Raw genomic sequence first — 24,464 nt, forward strand, 5'->3', positions numbered from 1 at the left:
AGGTGCTGTCTGACAGCCAGACAGTAAGACTGCATGTCCGTTATCAGTCATTATTGATTACCGTATGTTTAGCTAAGGGTTATTAAGCAGTAAATGTCTTAAGCTGGACACGTCACTTGACACTCACTGATAGTGGAAATTAGAGACAGTAAGTGCATGGACAGCATGTGCACATGGAAATGCACTACACCTGCAGACTTAGAATAAGAGTTCAAAATATAGTTCAGAAATCAGTGAGTTGAGTGTGGAAAGTGTACATGTATGTTAGGGATGGGTATCGAAAACCGGTTCTTGTTGAGAACCGGTTCCCACTGTTTCAATTCCTTGGAGTTGTTTGCCATTTTTGCAAACGATTCCCATATCGATTCCAGTCGCCCCGAATGACGTCATCACGTTGCGGAGCGTCATTTACCTGGCAGGTGTTACACCCCGGCCTAGGCAACCGGGGTGCAACGCAGGAAAATAAAAATAAGGAAAATAAAAATAATCCCAAAACGAGATTTAAAGCAAAATACCACATTTATTTACATCACCAAACACCAGACGTCAAACTATTTACAACGGGGGGAAGATCGCGACCATGACACACTGAAACACAAGGCTTAAATACATAGAAGGGCAATCAGGGAATGGACAACAGGAGGGAAACACAGCTGGGGCAAATTAGACCTGACGAGACAGGGAAACGTAAACTGAAAACACTAAGATAACACAGACTTTCAAAGTAAAACAGGAAACACATAACAGTCACGCCAAAAGCAACACACCGACAACACCAAAACGTAACAGTTCCCCCCACCCAAAAATCAAACATTTAACACCAAGTGAAAAGTTTGATCCAGACAGACGAAGCCGATGAAGGCTGGAGCGGTCCCACTGACCCTCCAGCAGTCGACGAAGGCTGGAGCAGTCCCACGGACCCTCCAGCGAAGGCGGATGAAGGCTGGAGCGGTCCCACGGACCCTCCAGCGACGACAAAGGCTGGGGCGGTCCCACGGACCCTCCCCTCAGCGAAGGCAGACGAAGCTGATGAAGGCTGGAGCGGTCCCACTGACCCTCCAGCAGACGACGAAGGCTGGAGCGGTCCCACGGACCCTCCAGCGAAGGCGGATGAAGGCTGGAGCGGTCCCACGGACCCTCCAGCGACGACAAAGGCTGGGGCGGTCCCACGGACCCTCCCCCCAGCGAAGGCGGATGAAGGCAGACGAAGCTGATGGAGCGGAGCCTCGGACCCTCCAGCGAAGGCGGACGAAGGCTGAAGCGGTCCCTCCTTCGGACCCTCCAGCGATCCCGGACGAGCCCCCATATGTTACACCCCGGCCTAGGCAACCGGGGTGCAACGCAGGAAAATAAAAATAAGGAAAATAAAAATAATCCCAAAACGAGATTTAAAGCAAAATACCACATTTATTTACATCACCAAACACCAGACGTCAAACTATTTACAACGGGGGGAAGATCGCGACCATGACACACTGAAACACAAGGCTTAAATACATAGAAGGGCAATCAGGGAATGGACAACAGGAGGGAAACACAGCTGGGGCAAATTAGACCTGACGAGACAGGGAAACGTAAACTGAAAACACTAAGATAACACAGACTTTCAAAGTAAAACAGGAAACACATAACAGTCACGCCAAAAGCAACACACCGACAACACCAAAACGTAACACAGGAAACATGGCGGCTCAAACGCTCAAAAGTTTGGTTATACTTTACGAGAACGGATGACAACAGGGCAACTTGCAATACTTGCAAAGTAGATATTTCATTTAAGGGAGGAAACACTACGAATATGCAAAAGCATTTGCTCACAAAACACACGATAACCTTAAATGAATGTCGTGTTTTTAATTCCGCTCCAGATTCGTGAATCTCAACCCAGCAGCAGCGGTAACGTTTGCACGTCCTCTCCCGTTAATGCGGCAGGTAAATAATCAACTAACAGTGCATATTATGTTAGCGCGATCTGCCTTATTACAAAACCTGCCATTACTGTGCATTTAGGTGACCATGATGAGAGAGACAGACAGAGTCTGGCTGGCTCAGATGCTGGCAGTTCTCGCTGCAGTCTACCGGTAACGTCTCCTTTCAGGCCAGGATAGACGAATGTCACCGAGCAGTGACTGAGTTTGTGGTCAAAGGCTTGAACCCATTTGCCACAGCAGATGCCCCCGATTTTCAGTAAATGAATGTGTTTAATTGTAGGCAGGGACATTACTGGATATTCTTGTGTAATTGCTACAGAATAATTTATGTTATACTTTGTTATTGCTACAGAAGAATATTTATTTTACTTTTACAATTTTTTCCCCCGGGGACCTTGTGACACCCCATTAAAGAGCCGTAGGCTGGATCTCTTAAGATCTCACTGTTGGGTTTGTAAGGCCATGTTACTCCTAAATCTTGTTCAAAGAGAAGATATAAAAAAAAGTTCTAAGCTAGTCGACCTTAGTGTTCTCCTTTTTAAAAATAAGAATCGATAAGAGAATCGATAAAGAATCGAATTGTTAAACAGAATCGAAAATGGAATCGGAATCGTGAAAATCTTATCAATACCCATCCCTAATGCATGTGCATTTGTCTCAAAATGACAACTAGGACAAATCTGTCACTGTGCATGCATGAAAAACCATATTCAGCTTAGTCTACACACTCTAAAGCTAACTTTGTTTCAAATGAAAGCTCAAATTGTGCACCACTAGGGTGGTCAAGAATGACCAAGCTACAGACAGACAAACTGGTGATGGCTAACCAACGAGACATATTAGTGGTGGACAAGCAGATGGCTCTAGTGATGTAAACGTAGTCTACACACTCTCAAGCTAACTTTGTTTAAAATGAAAGCTCAAATTCTGCACTAGCTGAGAAGTTTTAAATGGACACTTGTTTCAAGGTCTCTTTCTAAAACCTACAAGTCAGCTTTTCATATTTTTGTAAGCACAAAGTTATGTGCTAATACAAGTCACCAGCACACCGTTTTCTACTGGCAGGTTGCTGTGGCTTATGTTAATAACCTTGAAGCCTGTTTCCACATTAGGATTGTGAAAGACTGCCCATCCGCTGGAGCAAGGACACGTATACAAATAAATACTGTAGTCAAAACCAACCTCTTGGCTGTGACCTTCACCCTCTTGTTCGGAGGTACTCTGTCCCATTGTAACCCTGTTTCTTCATAGGGATGGTCCATCAACAGCCACTGAGAACAAAGATAGATATGCATACTCAACAAAAAGCTATTTTGACATGGCACGGTATGAAAAACACAGGTACACACTTTCAAATTATGGAGAGGCAAATTCTATTTAGCTGCTTACTGTGATTTTTCCTGTTAACACAAGTCAAACATATCTTGAGCCAACATGTTTAGCAAAGCAAAGTAACTTGTTGAAAGTCAACATAAAGCGTTCTTTGACATGTTACAGTTTGGTAGTCTATGCTGCCCAGCTGAGTGAGAAAACCACAGTTTGTACTACCAGGAGTATGAGTGGTACTATGGACGTGCATCCACACAAACAAATTAAATAGTTCACAGCTGCAGGAAAAAAAATAGTGGGGCAGAACGAGCAAATGTAGTTCAAAGACAAAGAAGTTGTTAGCACACACAGTTGCATAAGAGAAGAACATTTCTCAGTCCCTAACTAAAGTTTCTGGATTAGCTGTCTAACTGCATCTATTCTTCAAAAATCGCTTCAACTGCACAGAAGAAAAGGGATCCAAAAATTTGCATCCTACAACAGCATATTGCTGACATCACTGATCCAGGCCTTAGTTACACAGAAACACGGCAGGCTTGCTAGATAACAGATAAACGACTATACAGGTAGTAACTCATTACCCCCTTTTCACCTTTTTATCCTTCCCCTTCATCCAAATAGGAATGATTTTCTTGTTGCTCCACTAAATTTGTGCCATTTTTAACGGGACATTACATGATGATGAAATTAAAAAAATTAATTAATTAATTAAAAAGGCAGAAATGCTGGTTGACAACAGCTTTGTGTTCGTTAGGTTTGTATCTTAGTTTTCGTGTGTTTACGAGTGACTGCATAAGTGGAGAGGTTTTTTGTTGTTTTCTGTTTATTCTTTTGCACATACAATTTTCCTTTAACCACTGCCATTGTACACTGTAGTATTTTACCTCCCCAGAGAGATACACACTGAGCAGTAGGAGATGTACAAGTTTATCCAGGCACATACCACCTAACTGCCCACATCTGCCAGAATACAGACAGATTCAGCTGACACAGGCATTTATTCTATAGCAAAAACAACAAGCTCACTGTCTACAGACAAATAAATAGCGAAGCTGACTGAGGACTATGGAACGCCAGGACTGCCATAATGAATTAATTAAATACACCATTAAATAATTAATTAAATGTGGCAATAATTAATTAAAATTGGAATTAATTAATTAAATAAATAGTTATGACACATGTAATTAATTAATTATTGACACATTTAATTAATTATTTATGTATTTCACATTTTAATTAATTATTGACACATTTAATTAATTAATTATTGACACATTTAATTAATTATTTATGTATTTCACATTTTAATTAATTATTGACACATTTCATTAATTATTGACACATTTAATTAATTATTTAATGATATATTTATTTATTTCATTTTGGCAGTCCTGACGCCTGGCTCTCATCATGAAATAATTTTATCTGTCAGCCTCACCCATCAAACTCAGGGGGCGGGGTTAACGCTGATCGAGTCAAAACCATTGCTTTGGCCTGGTGGCCATTGTTTCTAGCACACAACAACCGGCATGTGGAAGCTAACAGAACTGAGCTTTGAAAAACCCTGTTTGTGTGTTACCAAATACCGTTTTAATATTTTTTTAGCCGAGAATGTAGTGGTTTAATCTTCATGTGTCTGGTCGGTTTGTCAAGATACAGCCTCTTTGCAAAAGTGTTTCGATGATTTCGGAGATGTCTGCCCAGTCTCACGGCAAAGCGTGGGATAGACCCGCTCGCCTCGCAAGCAATCCCACCGACAAAGCGCAGGCCCCGGTACACAGCTGTAGTAACCCCCGCTGACTTCTTTTACTGAGGTTATATTTATCGATGTTTTATTTCCTGATGTTCTTATGTGTCCTACGTGTTTCAGTCGCCAATTCTGAATTATAACTAACATTAAAAACATGTTTAAGGAGGAGAGAGAGCAAATAAATCTGTTTAACATCTGATCTTTGGGTTTTTGTTCAGTAATCAGCGTGACCTGTGTATAAACACATAAAAGAGATAACGTTGGTGTTTCCGTCATGTAGTAACTGCTGGCTTTAACTGTACAAAGGTTGTTCGACACTATGAAACACATACAGACTTCATGATGTTCGGCTAATATTTTTATTGTGAATATTAATCATGCTGACCTCGCTCTGTACACCACGCAGCGAGGTCAGCATATCCACGATATCCTCAGCTCCATGAGTTAACACAAAGTTTCCCAGCTGACTATCTAACTGCCAACTATTCCAGAGACGTGAAAATATACAGCATAAAGAAAAGTGTAAGAGACTCAGCAGCAGATTAGAATAACAGTTATACATTTAATAAATCACCAAATGAATCCAAGAAACGAGCAAACCTGTTCCGACAATTTGAATTTGTATTCCCTCAGCTGCAGACTCGCTGCTGTTTAAATGTTTGAAAAGGAAGATTAGATATAAAAAACGTCAAACATAGACTCAGTCTGCCTTCACATTTGATATGAGGCCAGCACGTATAGTGGCCTCAGCAGGCTATTACTGAAATACACGTGCTATATCATAAACTATGATATAAACAGGGAGGTCCTATTAACATGTTTAGTTTTAAAGGACACCTTCCTGCCTTTAGTCTCATTCATGAGCAGTATTCGTTTTCTTCTAACATCCAGAAGTCTGCACAATGTGTTTCATAGTTTGTAACAAGCCTTTGACAGGTAAACATAACATGACCGAAAAAGCAAAAAAAAAGCAAAAAAAAAGAGAGAGAGTGTTGACATAAGAAGAGAAAATTCTCTCAATTATGGAGACAGACAAATGGTTCATTTATGTTTGATGTGTGTTTATTCCTCCCTAAATATCGTCGGTGAAGTTCGCCATGCATGTCAGATTTTCCTGCGCATTTTTATACCTCTGCCAACAGAGAGAGAAAAAAAATCACATTCTAACAGACAGCTGGTGCTTAGAATACAGTTGAATAACTATTAAAAAACAGATGATATTTAGATGATAGTTCAGTCTAACACATGTGCCAGTGAACCATTAAACGTCTGTGAAACTATGCAGTTATGAAACGTAACTTTAACCTCAGCCAAACCGATTTGCTCAGTTGTAAATAAAACAGCGAAGTAAACGTGACCCGACAGACAGAACCTGAGTGAATGAAGTCCAGCGTTTAACCACTGAGAGCTAAAACTCAGCTGAGGTTTGAAAGCTGTGTGCTGGTGATTGGACATCAGCCGCTGATAAAGCTGTTCGCCTATAAAGTGCTCTGTAAGGAAACGAGCTCCAGCAGCTCTGCGCTCGGGGAAAACACTATATTTACTTATCTTGTGCAGAAAAATGCGCTGACGTTGCGTTATATCGAGCACCGGCTGCCCAGTTAAACTGTGACTATCACCAGGTAACTAGGCGTGTTTCTTGAATTAGCAGCAGGTGTTAAACAGCTGACAGATGAGGAGGAGGATGCATGCAGGTAAACTGAGGGTCTGTTGAGCTGATCGCTGGTTTCGTGAGAAAAATGTCAGCTCGTTCTTTATGTTACAGAAGCACAGAAAAAAATAATCCCGTCCACACATAAAGGCAGAAATGAAGGAAAACGCTGCTATGAACATGCCAAAGCAGCAGGTGGCGCTAGATTCCTAACCGTGCAGAAATGTTGGCCAATCAGAAGTCTAGAAGCCTCGGTGGGAAAAAGTAAAAGCTGGGGCATAGAAGCAGAACCGAGTCGTATGTGTGGACGGACAGTAACTGTGTGTTAGAGCTGGGCGATATGAGATTTTTTCATATCACGATATGTTTTTTTCATTTCAGACGATAACGATATCTATCACGATATAAGCCAAATAACTATATTTGTAAGATTTAAATGTGCCGTTGCTCACAAGTAAAATGTGAAATAATCAGCAGCTTGTTTTTATTTAAATATTTATTTCCCATAATAAGTTCAACAGGGTAGATGTACTTAAGGAACATGAGACTTTTTCAGATAAATAAAGGCAAATATTACAAACTACACAAAAGGCAGCCGCTAAAGCGTTTAAGTTTCAAAATGGAACAAACGAAACAGACTAAATTGTCAATTCCACTTAGAAACAAAATATTAATTCTAAAAATAAATCTTAGTTTGTTTTACAGAAGAACAGACAAAACTGACTAACTTTTGTCAATATCAAATAAACTGAGAACTAAAAGGAAATTCTCAATCTGTCCTTGTTGTATAGCTGAGCTTTTCAAACAGTTTTAACAGTTACTTTAGTCTGACAAAAGCCGAATGACGAATTAGCGCTTCCAGTCAGAGACTGAGGCTACGTCCACGCGTACACGGGTATTTTTGAAAACTGAGATTTTCCGTTTTCGTTTTAAAAAATAATCCCGTCCACACATAAAGGCAGAAATGAAGGAAAACGCTGCTATGAACATGCCAAAGCAGCAGGTGGCGCTAGATTCCTAACCGTGCAGAAATGTTGGCCAATCAGAAGTCTAGAAGCCTCGGTGGGAAAAAGTAAAAGCTGGGGCATAGAAGCAGAACCGAGTCGTATGTGTGGACGGACAGTAACTGTGTGTTAGAGCTGGGCGATATGAGATTTTTTCATATCACGATATGTTTTTTTCATTTCAGACGATAACGATATCTATCACGATATAAGCCAAATAACTATATTTGTAAGATTTAAATGTGCCGTTGCTCACAAGTAAAATGTGAAATAATCAGCAGCTTGTTTTTATTTAAATATTTATTTCCCATAATAAGTTCAACAGGGTAGATGTACTTAAGGAACATGAGACTTTTTCAGATAAATAAAGGCAAATATTGCAAACTACACAAAAGGCAGCCGCTAAAGCGTTTAAGTTTCAAAATAGAACAAACGAAACAGACTAAACTGTCAATTCCACTTAGAAACAAAATATTAATTCTAAAAATAAATCTTAGTTTGTTTTACAGAAGAACAGACCAAACTGACTAACTTTTGTCAATATCAAATAAACTGAGAACTAAAAGGAAATTCTCAATCTCTCCTTGTTGTATAGCTGAGCTTTTCAAACAGTTTTAACAGTTACTTTAGTCTGACAAAAGCCGAATGACGAATTAGCGCTTCCAGTCAGAGACTGAGGCTACGTCCACACGTACACGGGTATTTTTGAAAACGGAGATTTTCCGTTTCCGTTTTAAAAAATAATCCCGTCCACACATAAAGGCAGAAATGAAGGAAAACGCTGCTATGAACATGCCAAAGCAGCAGGTGGCGCTAGATTCCTAACCGTGCAGAAATGTTGGCCAATCAGAAGTCTAGAAGCCTCGGTGGGAAAAAGTAAACAAAGCTGGGGCATAGAAGCAGAACCGAGTCGTATGTGTGGACGGACAGTAACTGTGTGTATATGTAAGCATTTAAACACTGCAGAGAGTAGAATTAACAGTATTGTAGAAATTCATTTCACCGAAACAATAACGTGGCGCACAGTGTGACGCATGCACCAGTTTATTGTATTTCCAGACTTGCTTTTGGCACATTTACAGTGCACGCTACTCTGTTTTTTGTCAGACTTGAAATAGCCGAAATACCTTCACACTACGGAACTTCTATGGCTCTTCCGTTCGACAATCTCTCCGGCATTGGAACCATCATCTGGTTTTTCTTCGGTCACGCTCGGTTGAATTTTCTAGTCGGCACACTCATTTCCTCCATTACACGCTGGCTCCATTACCCGCTGGCTGCTTCCCAAACAAATACACGTGCGGCTTGGCACTTGTGCTGTACGTAACAAGTCACGTGACGTGACGCTGCGGCTGTGATTGGTTCGGCTCTGCGCTACTTAGTTTGGATTGGCTGACCTTTTTTTTTTTTTTTTTTTTTTTTTTTTAAGAGGACAAGAGCGGCGAGGTCTATCGCGATAGCTTAATTTCTCTATCGAGTAAAAGTTATATCGCGATACATATCGTTATCGTTCTATCGCCCAGCTCTACTGTGTGTATATGTAAGCATTTAAACACTGCAGAGAGTAGAATTAACAGTAACAGTATTGTAGAAATTCATTTCACCGAAACAATAACGTGGCGCACAGTGTGACGCATGCACCAGTTTATTGTATTTCCAGACTTGCTTTCGGCACAATTTACAGTGCACGCTACTCTGTTTTTTGTCAGACTTGAAATAGCCGAAATACCTTCACACTACGGAACTTCTATGGCTCTTCCGTTCGACAATCTCTCCGGCGTTGGAACCATCATCTGTTTTCTCTTCGGTCACGCTCGGTTGATTTTTCTAGTCGGCACACTCATTTCCTCCATTACGCGCTGGCTCCATTACCCGCTGGCTGCTTCCCAAACAAACACACGTGCGGCTTGGCACTTGTGCTGTACATAACAAGTCACGCGACGTGACGCTGCGGCTGTGATTGGTTCGGCTCTGCGCTACTTAATTTGGATTGGCTGACCTTTTTTTTTCAAGAGGACAAGAGCGGTGAAGTCTATCGCGATAGTTTAATTTCTCTATCGAGTAAAAGTTATATCGCGATACATATCGTTATCGTTCTATCGCCCAGCTCTAGTATACAACATAAACTGCAATCAGCAGCAGCTTTCTCCTGTGCGATTGGTGACTCGGAGAGAGATAGAGAGGCTGGACTGATGCATGGATGAAATTCAATCTGTGAAAAACAGAGTGGAGTGTTGTGTTACATGAAGTGACCCTGTGCATCATAAACAAAACCACAGAACAGCATGCTGCTGCAAAGGACCCACAGAGCTACAACACCGCATAGGAACATCTTTAGCATTTCCTACCAAAAGGCACAAATCTTGGATCCTGGCATTTATCTGGATGTTACTTTTACATATACCAGCCACCGAAACCTTGCTGCAGACCAAGCACACCCCCACGTGCCCTCCATACTGAAAACAACTATTCAAGAACTGGAGGAACACAACAAAGGATGCCATGGTAACCTGGCCTAATTTAAGAATGGACAAATAGGCGAGCTAAGAATGGACTGATAAAGTAGTCCCATGTGTTGCAAAATCTTTTTTCTGCCTCTGTTGAAGCAGCCAGTGTATCAAACCTTGCGTAAATCCAGACAAAATAAAAACTGAAACTTAGAGTTACACTTGACACTTCACTCAGCATAGTTTTAAAGTGTGGCAATAGCACCTTTAAGAAGAGTACAGGATGATAGACCCAAAGGAGATAGTATTCACCCTCTAGCCTCCAAGCAGTGCCCCTCTCCATGCAGCCCTACTCCTATTGTTCTCTAGGAACAATGAAGCCAGTGTTTAACCCACTATACACGATCTGACCTGGACTGACTGTTAACAGAGTACCGACTATACCATGAGATTCATGGTAACAATAACAACAGTTTGGGCTTTCAAGGTCTTGTGATGTGTATGGTTGGAAACTCTGACAGATAAAAAAAAAAGATTCCAAAGTGGACTGAACTATCACTCTGTATCTTAATGGTTAAATGGTGTATTTAAGACAGGTAAAGGGAAACAAAACAGTTCTTTTGTTGTTACTTTCAGCCCAAACTGGGATTTTTTTTTTTTTAATAAAATACAGGCAGCATAGAGCCCTGACACATGCAAACTGCAGCAAAGCAGTGACCAGCTAGTTATATTGTACCGATCTGTCCAGTGTTTTGCCTGTATTTGAGTATTAAAGCCCTTCTCGCACAAAATATACAGTTTAATATATTTAGGAAGTGTTCTGTTAAATTGTGGACATGCCAACCAGGTGCAGGAAAGCTACACGTGACTGTGAATTTTGTTCAAAAACTGTTCATTAGCTGCACGGATTTATGTTCACATTAGCCTTCTTGTGCTCTGTCCAGAGCCTGTAAACATAAATATCATATTAAATTACACTCCTGCTCTTCAGGGGGCGTCTTCTGACTACATCACTGCCCACTGTGTGAGGATGACATTAGCTCGTGTTTCCATCCAGCTAAAACTGCTCTCCATAATTTACGCCCGAAGCGGCGCTGGTTTGCTGACTCTGGTTATTTGGTTGCGTTGTAAACAGACCCTGGTGGTGAGGATTCACCTTCAGTACATTAGAAAAAAGTGGAGTTTTTATAGTAAGCTTTACGACATTTAGGTAGCTAGTACACACCAGCAGATGGTGTTTTTATTTTTTATTTTGTCGCAGTAGTGTACCGTTAGCTAGCAAACACTCACATGAAACCAATCCCGAAGACGACAGTGGCTACATAGATTAGATTATAGTTAGGCCTCGTTTAGTTCTTTCAACTCGGAGAACCGTTTATTATTAGTATTAGTATTAGGACACAGCCGATAAGCTGGAAGTAGAAAAATCTTTGCTACCTTCAAGGCAGAGGGCACCTGACAGATTATTGTCACGGGATGTTAGCTAGCTGTCGTTACCGGTTTTCTCCGGCCATCATTAATGACTTGGGGGTGCAAGAACTTCTAACCATCGTAAATACGATAACGGGCTTGGGTTTACAGTTCGTCTTTTTCTGACCTCCAAAAGAGCAATGTGACAGAGCTATAATATTAATATTAGTGACACAGTTGAAGAGCTATCTCCGGTTTTCACTACTATCATTAAGTAAAAGCCTCGTAAAATTATACAGTCGTCTACTAAAACATATACCAAACTCATCTCTTTAAATAATATATGTATAGAAGGATTTACCTAAGCTGATACACTCCGGTCAATCGTCACGTACAGTCAAGTGAAACACAACGGAAATCATCTTCAATGTAGCCCCTCCTCGTCTAAGTCCGCTAGACCTCCGTCCAATCAACATTGACGATGTTGTCAAGTCGGCCCAATTAAAATACAAGACTGGGCGCTGGCCCAGATCTCCCGCCCACATTTATGTAAATAAAAAAATCTGTGTCCAATGAGAATTTAGAATAACTAACCAGACGACCCGTGATTGGATAATATTTGGAATGATTGACAATAAGACAACCATCACTCGCCTTTGCCGCGGGATACTGCTACACCTTTAAGAATGATAAAAGTGTTAATAAAACAATCAAACCTCAATTAGTTCCTCACATGTCCGTCACTTCCGTTACGTTTAAATCTGTCATTAGCTATATGTTATTTTCGGGAAATCGCTCTGTCTTGACATTAAAATATAGTACCTTGTCGAAACAAGACGGCCGTTATTTTCACCCAATACCTTTTACTGCAAATAAAACTGAACCAACGTTGCCCTCTCGTGGGAAGTGTAACAAAGTGCTACTTTAAGAGAGACAACTAAAATAGACATCTTTTTTTCCACACACTAATAAAACAATGAAGACAACAAAGGTTCGCCCTTAGAATACATAATCTTTATTGTGAGGTCAGTGTCAAGTAATGAAGTTACAGCTCTGCAATGGGCTTATGGGGCCAGTATGGGTGTTTGACTTTGTCCAACTTTGTCTCGGGGAAGACGCTGTTGAGGTCCTCGATGGTCATCTGATCGAAGGGGATCATGTTCTTAAATTTAGCCAGCTGAAAACACACAAAGCAGAAAAGAAGTTTTTAAACACCATAACACACTCATGGTGCATTTGAGCAAATAAGCCAACTACTGTCTCACCTCTTCTTCATACTGAGCAATGCGGGCCTTGGATCCTTCAATGTAGGCTTGTGCACTTTTGTTCTGTTGGAGAAGAGTGAATTATGAATTTGAAAGAGCAAAAAGAAGAAGAGATTTGGGATGCAGCTCCCTCTGTTTTAAATGTCAATTTGTGTTTAAACAATTTTGTGACCTTTGGAAAATTCTTTGCACATTTACAATTCTTATTATTAAAATATGTACACATGGTATGGCTGCCAATTCTTCTTTCATCATTACAGTTTCCAGATAAAAATGTTCTTACTTTTAAGCTAAACATGCAAATACATTAATTTGTTTGATCTCGCCACTTACAGCCTCAGCCTCCTGCGCATTGATGGTGCTTGTCTGTGTGTCAGTGGGCTCAGGAATCTGCAGTGCTTTAAACTGTGTGAAGGAAGAATAAAAAAGTAAAAGATAGAATTTAATAACACAGGGAATTTAAGCTCTACTTTTTGTGTCCCACTCAAAGCTAGTCTGAGACTGTCAGACTACACATAAAAATGGATAAAGCATTAATGCTTCCTCCCATGGTAAAAAAAACTGGGAGTTGGGAGCCCCATGTTATGGCAAAGCATGTGCTAATTTTTATTTTTATTTTTTAATTATAGGCAATACAACTTGGAATCTAAGGTATTTCAATTGCAGGATTATTTTGTGCCTGCAACACGCTTGTTTTTGAGACCGGTTTTGAGTGCTGCAAACAAGGAACATGAGCTTTGGAGAAAAAAACAAAACAAAACACTTTCTAAAAGTAGTGGGTCCTGACTCGTTTTCGTGATCTGTTAACTCACTGTTATATGTAAAAGAAGGTTTTCAAAATAATCTATGCTGTGAAAAACTAAGTACACTATTGATTGAATAGCCTGTAGAGCCACCTTATTAGTAATAAGGTGAAGTAATCATTTTACATTTGTTAATGCATAATTCTCTTAATGTCCCACTGACAGCATTTTGATCATTTTGAGGTCTGTACTTAGACTGGGTCACTCCAAAGCCTGGATTTTTTTTTTTCAGATGGCCTCACGTTTGACTCCAGAATACTTTGGTAAACACTCAGTGACTGTAAGACATTCCGATCCTGTGGCACCAAAGCAAGTCCATATCATTAGCCCTCCACAGTTGGTATGAGGCATTTGTGTTGATATGCTGTGTTTTGTTTTTGGTAAATGTGAAACTGTAAATTATGGCCAAACATCTCCACTTTGGTTTCCTCTGTATAAAAGGACAGGAGTCATGTGGTATGTTACGATGCAACTTTCCAAACTGAACTGTTCTTTTTAGAGAGAAGAGTTTTTCTCCTGGCAGCCTTTCCAAATAAACCATAGTTTTTTGGTCTTTTTCTAACTGTACTGTCATGAACTTTAACATGTAAACATGCTACTGAGGCATGTAGAGTCTGACATGTGGCTGTTGGGTTTTTTGCAGTTTCTCTAAGCACTGCACGCTCTGAACATAGAGTGAATTTGCTGGTCCACTCCTGTGAAGATAGTAGGATTGTGTTAATATGACACTGAAGTTTTAAAACTGTTAAAACTTCTGCTTTAATTGGGGTTTTGAAGATATGTGGCCACCAACCATGTGACTTAACTTGTGACAATGCAGAGTCAAGTAAATAAGGCTCCAATCACACAGATCTAAAGACTGGTCTGCTAACCATTTGGCAAGCACCAGTGCCCTACCAGGAATAAGTGGTTGCTGGAAGTTGATGGCTGTCACCGGGAAAATGACTGTGCATGATGTATGAGAAATCTCAATCGAGGTGGTCACACTTGTTATTTGATTGGTTAATCAAGCGCATTTGATTATACTCTATAAATCTGTCAACAAAATATTTTCAGTGCAATCAAAATTTCTCCTGTGCAATAATTGAATATTTATTTTATTATTGTTTTTAAATATGTACCACTGGCTTTATATTCATTTATTTATTATACTTGACTCTTTTTAATCTTTGTACTGATGTTTTTTATGTCTTTATGTGATCTTGTGCAACGTAATTTTGCAGCGTCTTTGAGGTACTGCTAAGTGAAAGCAAATCTTGAATTAGCAGCACCTGACTGCCACTTACCCTCTTATTTTCAATGGAAGATGTAAGGGTGTACTTAATTTTTCACAGGGATTCATGTAGTTATGTGAAAACTGATTTGATTTTACAGCCACTACAATGGGGCATTACAGGACAATCTTTCATAAAATGAAAACACAATTTTAATTATGTGAAAAATTTTCAGAGCAGCTAGACACAACATTAAAAATGCCACAAACAACTTTTTAAAAATGGCATTCTACACACGCTCTATTTGGTGCTTTAATATTGACTAATAACCTGCTGAGAAAAGCTCACCTTTTTCTCAAACTCATCAACCATCCCGGCTTTGGCCACTGCACTCCTGTAGAAGCTCCAGTCAATAGCCACAGGCTTTTCTGGCAAGGAGGCTAGCCTGGTAGGGAGGAGAAGAGCAAAAGAGAAACCCAAGTAGATGATATTTAAGGTGCAAAGAGCAAATAAAATGGACAACAGAACTGTTCACAAGTTAATACAAATGCAAAATTCAGTGATGATGCTTCTAGGAGACAAATTAATGCAACCGCCCACTTTAATTATTATAATGATGGTATAAATTAAAGTCTGCAAAGAATAATGAGACAGCCGCTTAATTTTCTATTAAATCTCTAACATAAATTTATTCATTAAATTGATGTCATGCAGTTACTAAGGTGATGCTTTTTTTTCTCTGATGTTTTTTATAATCACTGGAAACCAAAATAATAACTGAGATTAAAATGAAATTATTCACCCAGGCCTTAGTCTGCAGGTTATACAAGATGACATGTCAACTTGATCAATCTGTTTTCTACTGGCTGGGTGACCCAGTCACTGTTATCGCTGCTCTCCATGTCATTAAGCCATGTCTTAAAAAGAGTTTCTTGTTCCAACACATTCCAACTCCTTAAGTCTCCCACAAACACGGCTCTCTCTACAACCACAAATAGAATGGAATTATGCAGGAAACATTGCAGTTTAAATAACACATCCCAGTGTACTACAGTCAGTTGTTTTGTACTACTGATACTTCCAGCATCAGTAGCGTACAATGTGTACAAGATGAGCCGTTCAAGCAGCAATAATTAAGATAAATATCTACCATTTGCACTATTTGCTGTGTTCTCTTGAAAGCAGAAAACATCTTCTTTCTACTAAAGCTGCAGCGATTGATTGATTCGATTATAAAAAATTCTCGACAAACATTCGATGCTTCGTTTAACACTCTGTAGCGTGCTACCGTCGCCATGAAAAAGTGATGCATATTTGCCACTAAAAACATATTCAGAAGCTGCATGTGAATAAAAGGTTTGTCAACATTAAGCCCAGGTAGCCTCCAGTTTTAAACAAAAACACTGATAACACAATGGCAGCAGTGATGATGATGCTGGCCCAGCTTAAGGTGGAGCCAGAGTGTTTACGCACAGCTAAGAGGCGGAGCCGTTACCATTATGGTGAGCTCAGGTTTAGTGAAAGAAAACATGTTTTCTAACATCCAAAAGATCTGCACAGTTCCTGTGTTCACCCTTAAATCTTTTACTGGGAAAACCTAGCAGGAGTACTTCATCAAAGCATGTGATCAACAAACTCTGATGTTAAGAAAAGCCAAGTTTGCGGCTGCTCAATCCACAGACGTTTGTTTTACACTGGGAGAAATCTGCAGTAATCCTCCAGAAGTTGAATTAAAACAAACAGATGACCTGTTAACTTAATCTGATTATTGAGAGTTTACTTGATTGGGTAATCGACAGATTAGTCGATTGATAGCTGGAGCCTAATTTCCACACATTGGAGATGATGATGTATAACATAGTGAGAGGTGTATATCATACTTGGCAGAGATGCCATCACTGCGAGTCTTCAGTGCATTGAACATGCCACGCTGGTTGGGTGGAACTCGCTCGGCAAATGCCACCCAGTCAATGGCCTTCAGGGCTACACGACGGCCTGCCATCTCGACTGTCTGAAAACAGAAAGGACACATGTTTTTATTTATTTTAAGTATTGAATTAAAATGTCAACAATCATCTAGACAAATCTTGTCAACATGTGTTTTGGTCAATAATTAGTTTGTTTGTTGAGAAACAAACAGAAAACAGGAAAATCGTCTGTTGATGAGGAGGATACCTGGTTTGAGGCACCACAATGAGAAGACTACTTTTATTTTACAACTGGATTTCAAAACTTACACAAGCATCATACAGAAAAATCATCTGAGAACCTTGCCTTTCACTCCTGCTGCCATCCTTCTGTCAAACATTACCACCAACCCTGCACACTTCTTCGCCTCTCTTGTACACTGTCTGTTGCTTTGGTTGGTTGACCCCAGGTATTTAAGATTCACCAATTCCTTAGACTAAAATCAGAATAAACTTAAATATGTAAGCCTAAAATTTTAATATACATTTCAAATGCATTTGCATAACGTAGGTTAAACATAAGGACAAATGAAAGGCATATTCCTCACTCAATAAATAAAGAATGAATGTATATCATTAAGGAACGAACGGGTATACAGTTATTTTCATGTTTCCTTAATTTATGCTTGCATACTGTGCGTGGCATTCAGTGTATAAAACCCGATTGAATTGAATATATAAAATATAAAATTGAGTGTCTAGTGATTGCAGCATTTGGAAAGACATTTGCGTTTACATAAAACTGACAGATGAGGAGTACCTTAAATTGTTAAATGAAATAACTTTCAGACAGTAAATATATATTACATGTTCACTTTCAAGTTATTGAGAGTGGAGAGATATTTTGCTGTACGCCGAGATATGAATAAAATACTTCAACTCAATGTCCTCATTTCGCTGGACCCAGAGGTCCAGAGTTTCTCCTGGTCCTCTGGGTCACGGTCAGACAATATGAAGCCTGTTGAAGCTAAATAATTGTTGTGTCTTGATGAAATACACCCAAGTTATTCGTAGCGCGTTTTATATTTTTTAAAGATAGTTGCAGTGGCACCGTCCGTGACGTTTTGCTCAATTTAAACACTCAAAACCGGCCAAAGGTAGCTAACTCTGTTAGCTTGCTAGCCAAGGTCAGAGGACTCCGTCTATGACACCGGGACTTTGACAAAACACGAATGTGGCCGGTCAGGCTACTTTTCCATCTTCCATCCACCGACACATGCATGACCCCAACTAACCATTATTTAAGAAATTATTATCAGATATTCTTTCAATCAGTCACCCCTTCTCTGTACTCACCTCGCTGCAGTGTTGTCTGTGACAGGACGGACCAACGGAAGAGCCTTCTTCATCAGCGCCTTGAGCCGCAAATCGGCGCCACCGCCCTCTGCTGGACAGGCTGAGTAATCACAGCCTGTCTTCATGCGTTTCCTTTTCTTTCCTTTTTTTCATTTGCAAACTTTCGCAATTATGCGATCCAGCTTCTAGAAGCCAATTTCTAGAACTGTGGGCTTAAACAGTGAGTAATTATTAAATAAATAAACCCTAAATCTCACTAACTCTAAGCCTTTGGTTTCTGTTTCTTTTTTGTAAAAAAGAAAAGAAAAGAAAGAAAGAAGGGGGGTCTAACTAATTTAATTGAAGGCAGATTAACAAGAACAAATTAAAAATTGAAGAAAAGCGGGAACTTTTGAGGGTTTGGTTCAATTATGGGGGAAATGTGTCTATTAACTCTATATTCCAGGTAATTATATTGGCCTTAAGAGTTTACCAGTGTCCCACAAGTGTAACCAGGCAATAAATGGAAACAATAAAATGCATCAATTCCAAAACCAAAGCCATCATTAAAAATGTGAGATTTTCCCAGAAACGTGGCGCAATTGGTGCAACCTGTAGGTTAGACAGATGAATGTCACTTGGTTACTTGATGTGCGCAGCAAAGATAAAAGGTTTCCTTTATCCTTAAAAATCCACATCCTTTGAGTCGGTCGTGGGAAAAATGTGTTTTTTATATTTAAAAGTAAAATAAAAGTGTACTATCTCCAATAAACTGTATCATCGCGACAAACTGAGATTCAAGTAATCTTTTTAGGATTTACAGACCAAACTGTTTTCGCTTTAAAATGTAAATAAGGAAAACAAAACAATACGCTATGCTCTTTATTTATAAATTACGAAAGGTGCACAATGTGGTAAAAGTAAGCGGATCTGCACTGAAAATCAAACAGCTATGTGGTCATTCCCAAATCAGATAATTAAATGCGTGTGAATGCGATGAGGTTGTCAGGTAAACGTTTTGCACACTTATAAATCACATAATAAAATATCTAAATAAAATTTGAAAAACATTTAACTAACAAAGCTTTTCCGCTGCACTGCACAGTAAAAACCCGCAGAACACACGGAGGCTCCAGAGGTCAATGGCGATATTAACAGAAAAAAAAAGTGAGTCAAGCACTTATCAATTCTTGGATAATGTTTATTTACTAAAATCAGTTTTTACAAGTTACTGCACATTTTGATAGACTCATGTATGTACACAGTACAGATACAAAGATATTCAATAAATACCACTTCTCCTGCCCTTTAAGCGAGACTGCAGGACGTTTAAGAACACTACAAATTTTATTTACATTTACAGCAAAATTCATCAAAGTAAATCTAATATCACTCCCATAAAGGCCACGTTGTGAAGGTTAAAAAAACTAATACATGTATTTTTTTCCTAAAATATAATTCTGTCTCCGTTCTTTAAAAAGAATGATAGAAATCGTGACAATAATACAGATATTAACACAGCAAAAATGGACAACGCTACCCGATAACAGAAAAAATATTCATATCTTGAATGAGGAATTCAAGTGATGATAAAGAGAGTACACTTCGGGGTCCTAAGGCACTGACACCAATTAAGTACTTTTCTGTTGCTTTTATTAATGTCCCCCAGCTTTAGAGGATTATTGCCTTTAGATCCGGACACATTTAATTGCCCAGTTGCTACTGGAGAGCACGGAGGACAGGCTGGGATGAAATATTTAAGGCATGTCATCTACTGTGTGAGTAGATGACATCTGCTTATGGAGTTTTGCTTAAGAAAATTAAGGCCAAGAATCCACGATTCTCAGAAGTGGACACAAAATGAGAGCAAGTGACCGCACTCGGAACGATTACGCACACGTTTATACACCGGTATTCGCCACTTGTCGTATTTGTCTTCGGTTTTGGAGTTTGGGGGGAAAATAGTCTAAACTCCAAAACTTTTTAATTGTGCTGTGGCCAAGAGCACACACGCACACACACAGGAACATTATTAAGACAAATAGTACATCCCATAAGTGACGGGTCCACTGAACAGTCCTGGCACAGGCAGACTGGGTCTCGGGAAGGCGTTTGAAGGGCCCCAGGATGGAGAGCTCATGTGCGCTCCGAGGGGGAAAGGCAGCGCGAATGCAGGCAGGACGGGCTTGGAGGCTAACTTAAACTTTTCCAGCTCGGCCTCCTGAAGTCTCTTGGCTTTGGCCCTCCTGTTCTGAAACCAGATTTTGACCTGAGTCTCCGTCAGGTTGAGAGAGTTGGAGAACTCGGCTCGCTCTGCGATGGAGAGGTACTGCTTCTGGCGAAACTTGCGCTCCAGCGCCAGGAGCTGGGAGGTAGTAAAGGGCGTGCGAGGTTTCCTGTTGTTTTTATGCTTCCTTAAAGTACACTGAGTTGGACTTGAGCTTCCTGTCACAAAGAAATTGCAAAGAGAAAAAGCTGAGGTTAGATTAAATCGGAGTTTAACTGAAGCGGGATTGTCACAGCAGGTGAACATAAGAGCCCTCGCCACTGGATACAAACACCAGCATAACGCAGCTTACACACACTGATAAATACACTGCAGTATATTGATGTTGACAAAATAACCTGCATCACACACTGTCACATCTTTGTGGAATCAAAGGCTTGAGCACATACTCAGATTTTCTGCTTTCATTTATGACTTTTTAAATGTTTAAAAGTTGTTTTATTTATTTATTTATTTATTTATTTTATAGATAACAAGACATATATGGCATCAAATGGTAAAGGGTCGGTGCAGCAGAGAAGCGAGTGTTTCTTGAGCTCAGATGCAAAACATATTTCCATTGTTATGCATTTATTTACCTAACAAATGACCAAATAAAAATAGTATTTACGCATCATACGTGTGTAGGAAACAAAAAGGCGTCTCACAGTTAAACTTGTTATGCAGCTCCTATAGAGAGGTGGATAAATGCAGTTTATTTTTGTTTCTGATAACTGCAGAGGGACGGACTTACGGGGAGGTGTAGAAAAGGAGGACGTCTGGAACCAAGTGCTCTGATCTTTCTCACAAAACTGTGGACTGTCTTCGCTGGAGCTACTGGAAACACCCTGCGAGCTCTCAGCCGATATCTTCCTCTCCGCGTAAAAAGTCCTTGGAGAGAGATGTTCGCCTTGCCCAGCCACGGGCTTCGGAAGGACCAGAGCTAAATCTGAGGACGAGTAAGAAGTCCGACAGGTGGTCTTCTTGGAAATCAATGACTCGACGCTAAACGGGAGGCTGCTCCGCTGGAGTTTGTATCCTTTCTCGGTTGTCATGTCTTTGGGTTGCAGTTCCTCGCTCTCCGTATCCGTCTCCTCTTTTTGATGAAGCTGTTTGGCGTCTTGGGACGGCGACCCCTGCACAGGATTCATCATGATACAAGGGGATGGGGCCATGCACCTCCGTGCGGCCCGTTTAGAGGAATTACGTGGCTGAGGGGTACGGTGTCCAATGTGCGTCTTTGCGCTGTCAGCGGTGCCCAGTAGCTTTTTACGCGCTGGACGGGATCGTCTATAAAAGGACAGGGGCTGTCCCCCTCCCTGCTTCGACCAATCATCTCGTCAAGTTGGCCTCGTGACGTCTCAGAGTGTGGTTTTGATTGGCCTGTAGCCTTCCAAGAGAACATCAAGAAGGCTTTGAAAGGAAGGAGACGTTAATCATACAGACCCCATGCGGTGCGGGACTATTGATGGCTCTCACAAAGTAGCTTAGACCAATTTTAGTGCAATTAACCAGTGGGGAGGACTCTCTTGACCATTTACATCCTTTAGCAGAGCACTTCCATCGGTTGTATTAGTTTAATTACTCTCTTACTGTAAAGCTGAGCAAGGGCTAATGAGTTACGTGTCGATATCAAAGTCGTACTTTTATCAAAGAGATTAAAATATATTTTGTGCCCCAAATTAAATATAATAAAAGCAAATCCATTTGTCAATGAATAACCTGCCCGTAAGTGTATATTATAGAAATAAAAGTAAGTGAAACAGCTTAACAGAAATTCCAATCAGAAAGAGTGCGAAGCCAGGATAGAAATTGATTAGGTATGAGTGTTGGTCACACAGCATTGCAGCAATTTAAGGCCTGTCAGGAGCTCTTCTCCTTAACAATAGCCTCGGTTGAGAAGCAACAGGCGTTTTCTTTCTCCAGGTCATACTATTTAATAAGCCAGACAAGTTGTGTTTTGCAAGGCGCCAGACTCGGCAGGATCAAAAAGGAAGATACCTCGGGGAGAAAAGGCAACGGTTAACTCCACTTAACCAATTGTCCTCCGAATATTTCATAGTCCAGTGCATGGAGCTGGGTGGAAACAGGCGCTGACAGTTAACTGTTTCACGTCTGGGTTCATTTTTCCAGTCATCTGGACATATTTTGTTATGCGAAAAAAAATCTACAGCAAAAAATAAATTAAAAAAGAAAGAAACCTTTTGAAACTATTATAATGTGAAAATGTTCATAAAATGAGAAACATACCCATGATACTGAATGAGTATTCTTAGCTTGGAAGTTTTTACCATTGTAGTTGATAAAGTTAATTTCTGTTCATCACTGAGTTTATAACTGTTTTGTCATAAATCCTTTTTTGAGTGGGGTGCTTTAAATAGGATAAAATAGAATAAATAAATAGAATAAAAAAGCACAGTAAATGTGTAGTGAGGTAGAAGCTGAATAAATATGGAAATACCTATGGCGCGACACCTCATGGTTTGATTTGTCGCTCACAACAATAACTACAGTATAAATCCCTTTAAATTTAACAAAGATTAACATCTAAATTCTTCTCCGCTGACATGTCCAAGCTGATATCACATTAAACATGTCAGCAGCACACTGCAGCCTCCAAGCCAACACAAGACCCCACTGAGAACTCACACAGTCAGCAATGCTATCAAATACACAAGAGGAGGATTAGTGTGAAGATGGACTGAGCTAGTGGTCAGTCCAAGAACTTAAGCCCTCCACTTCCCCATCCTCTTTTACTCCCCCAAATTACTTTAATAGCCCCCCTCCAAGGCTAGTTGCTTAACTGGATAACAGTGGTATGTAAACTGACTTGACCTGCCCTGTGCATAACCATGTATCACAGCTGAACCTCACATAGGATTCAGCATCTGACTTTAAATACAATTCACATGATTGGCAAACATTTCTTTAAAAATTTAACAGAGAACCATTATTTGACTGACAAAAATCTTGATTGAGATCAGTGATGGCTGACCCCCTGAACGCCCTCAGGTGTAAGAATTTACCTCTCATCAGGTAAGAGGCACAACTCCTGCTTAATCATTCAACTTGAGTAAATCCTGATGTTGAGTCTGCTCCTTCATTTCCTATCTGACAAAACTAGTCCTCTGTCTCCTCACACACCCTGGCCCCTTGTCACCCAGCTGGTTTGTGTTTAAATGTGTACCCCTTCCCTCTTGCTCATCGCCATACTGTCGTGCAAGAAGGGGATGAGAGTTGGGCCATGGAGTGCACAGGCTGATTCATCTGATACAGGTACATCCAAAGATAAATCTACATGAGAAGTACACTTACCTCTCCTCCCCTGGTGTTTGGTGCAGTGTATTTAGCTTTGGGCCCCCTCTCCCCTACCTCAAAAGACATTTCTGTAACAGCATGCAGGCGAGTGAACAGTGTCAGAAGGTGTTAGTGAGTTTGAAAGCAGATCTGTTCTTCAAGGTCGATGCAAGCGCAATGGGAAGCACTTTCCCCTCAACTGGCACCAGAAATGAATACTTTTTCACATGTATGTGCAGGGGGGCCGTTTCCAACAATCTCATAGGTGAAACCATTTATCCAGTTCATAAAGTGGTGGTGGCACAATGAACTATGTGAGAAAACAGTTTAGGGCTGTAGACCTTTAAGGTCACTCTCATGTCAAACTTTCTTTTTTTTAATCATAGAGCCAAATAAACCAGTTTTCTTTTTCCTTTCTTTTAACATTTTTTTTTACATATACAGACTTATTGAAGTGTGCAAAAACCTATGGATGCAGATTCTGTGTTATTCCTGTTGAGTTGACATCTGTCTTCCATCAATAATTTGTCTATTCCCCACTGTAGCGAGGCCTTCTAACAAACAGATCATTTATGAGGAGTGAGTGAGCCATGGAACCCAATCCTTGTGAGATGTGTCAACAGTGGCACAAAGACCTGTAGCTACAGGCCTCAGCGAGATGGACACTTTGCTGACATGACAGCGTGTGGAGCAGATGGAGACATGGGAGCATGTTACTCTCAGCAACATCCCAACACGCCAATCTTGCTTTCTCTGGCTTTTCTTGTCTGAAATTAGCTGAAGAAAACCGGAATACTGAGCCGAAGTTTAACAAAGCTACCCTCTTCATGTAATCAAATGGAACATTCTTCG

The 24,464-nt window shown here is 40.3% G+C and overlaps 3 protein-coding genes across 6 annotated transcripts in view; all 3 read right to left on the reverse strand.

Moving 5' to 3' along the window:
- pnpla6 (patatin-like phospholipase domain containing 6) overlaps nt 1-12,005 on the reverse strand; it is a 36,833-nt gene extending 24,828 nt beyond the window's left edge. For 3 of the 4 annotated variants that reach the window (XM_026170346.1, XM_026170343.1, XM_026170344.1), the window contains exons 1-2: nt 11,887-12,004; nt 3,114-3,202 (exon numbers count right to left, since the gene is read on the reverse strand). In XM_026170346.1, the coding sequence (XP_026026131.1) occupies nt 3,114-3,161 (48 nt within the window). In that variant the 5' untranslated portion in view covers nt 3,162-3,202; nt 11,887-12,004. Of the gene's footprint in view, nt 1-3,113; nt 3,203-11,886 lie in introns of all 4 variants that reach the window. The other variant, XM_026170345.1, reaches the window with a different exon arrangement.
- Nucleotides 12,006-12,517: 512 nt separating this feature from the next.
- On the reverse strand, nt 12,518-18,151 carry LOC113023899 (ATP synthase subunit d, mitochondrial-like). The gene is made up of 6 exons (XM_026170347.1): nt 18,071-18,151; nt 16,688-16,818; nt 15,156-15,252; nt 13,124-13,195; nt 12,791-12,853; nt 12,518-12,702 (listed from the first exon to the last, which is right to left on the reverse strand). The coding sequence occupies exons 2-6, from the start codon at nt 16,807-16,809 to the stop codon at nt 12,571-12,573; spliced, it is 486 nt and encodes a 161-aa protein (XP_026026132.1). The 5' UTR covers nt 16,810-16,818; nt 18,071-18,151; the 3' UTR covers nt 12,518-12,570.
- A 1,081-nt stretch (nt 18,152-19,232) lies between these two features.
- LOC113023250 (homeobox protein MSH-C-like) lies at nt 19,233-21,589 on the reverse strand. The gene is made up of 2 exons (XM_026169274.1): nt 21,070-21,589; nt 19,233-20,494 (listed from the first exon to the last, which is right to left on the reverse strand). The coding sequence occupies exons 1-2, from the start codon at nt 21,488-21,490 to the stop codon at nt 20,082-20,084; spliced, it is 834 nt and encodes a 277-aa protein (XP_026025059.1). The 5' UTR covers nt 21,491-21,589; the 3' UTR covers nt 19,233-20,081.
- Between the last annotated feature and the right edge of the window lie 2,875 nt (nt 21,590-24,464).

The sequence above is a fragment of the Astatotilapia calliptera genome, chromosome 6, assembly GCF_900246225.1.
Source record: "Astatotilapia calliptera chromosome 6, fAstCal1.2, whole genome shotgun sequence".
Classification (NCBI taxonomy): Eukaryota; Metazoa; Chordata; class Actinopteri; order Cichliformes; family Cichlidae; genus Astatotilapia; species Astatotilapia calliptera.

Excerpts from the sequence above, each read along its gene's own strand:
- LOC113023250 (XM_026169274.1), bottom strand. The coding sequence starts at position 21,490 with ATGGCCCCATCCCCTTGTATCATGATGAATCCTGTGCAGGGGTCGCCG. Across the intron at positions 20,495-21,069 it reads CTCCTTTTCTACACCTCCCC|GAAGCTCAAGTCCAACTCAG; the intron begins GTAAGTCCGTCC and ends TCTTTGTGACAG.
- LOC113023899 (XM_026170347.1), bottom strand. The coding sequence starts at position 16,809 with ATGGCAGGCCGTCGTGTAGCCCTGAAGGCCATTGACTGGGTGGCATTT. Across the intron at positions 15,253-16,687 it reads AGTGATGGCATCTCTGCCAA|GCTAGCCTCCTTGCCAGAAA; the intron begins GTATGATATACA and ends CCTCCCTACCAG. Across the intron at positions 12,703-12,790 it reads TTGCTCAGTATGAAGAAGAG|CTGGCTAAATTTAAGAACAT; the intron begins GTGAGACAGTAG and ends GTGTGTTTTCAG.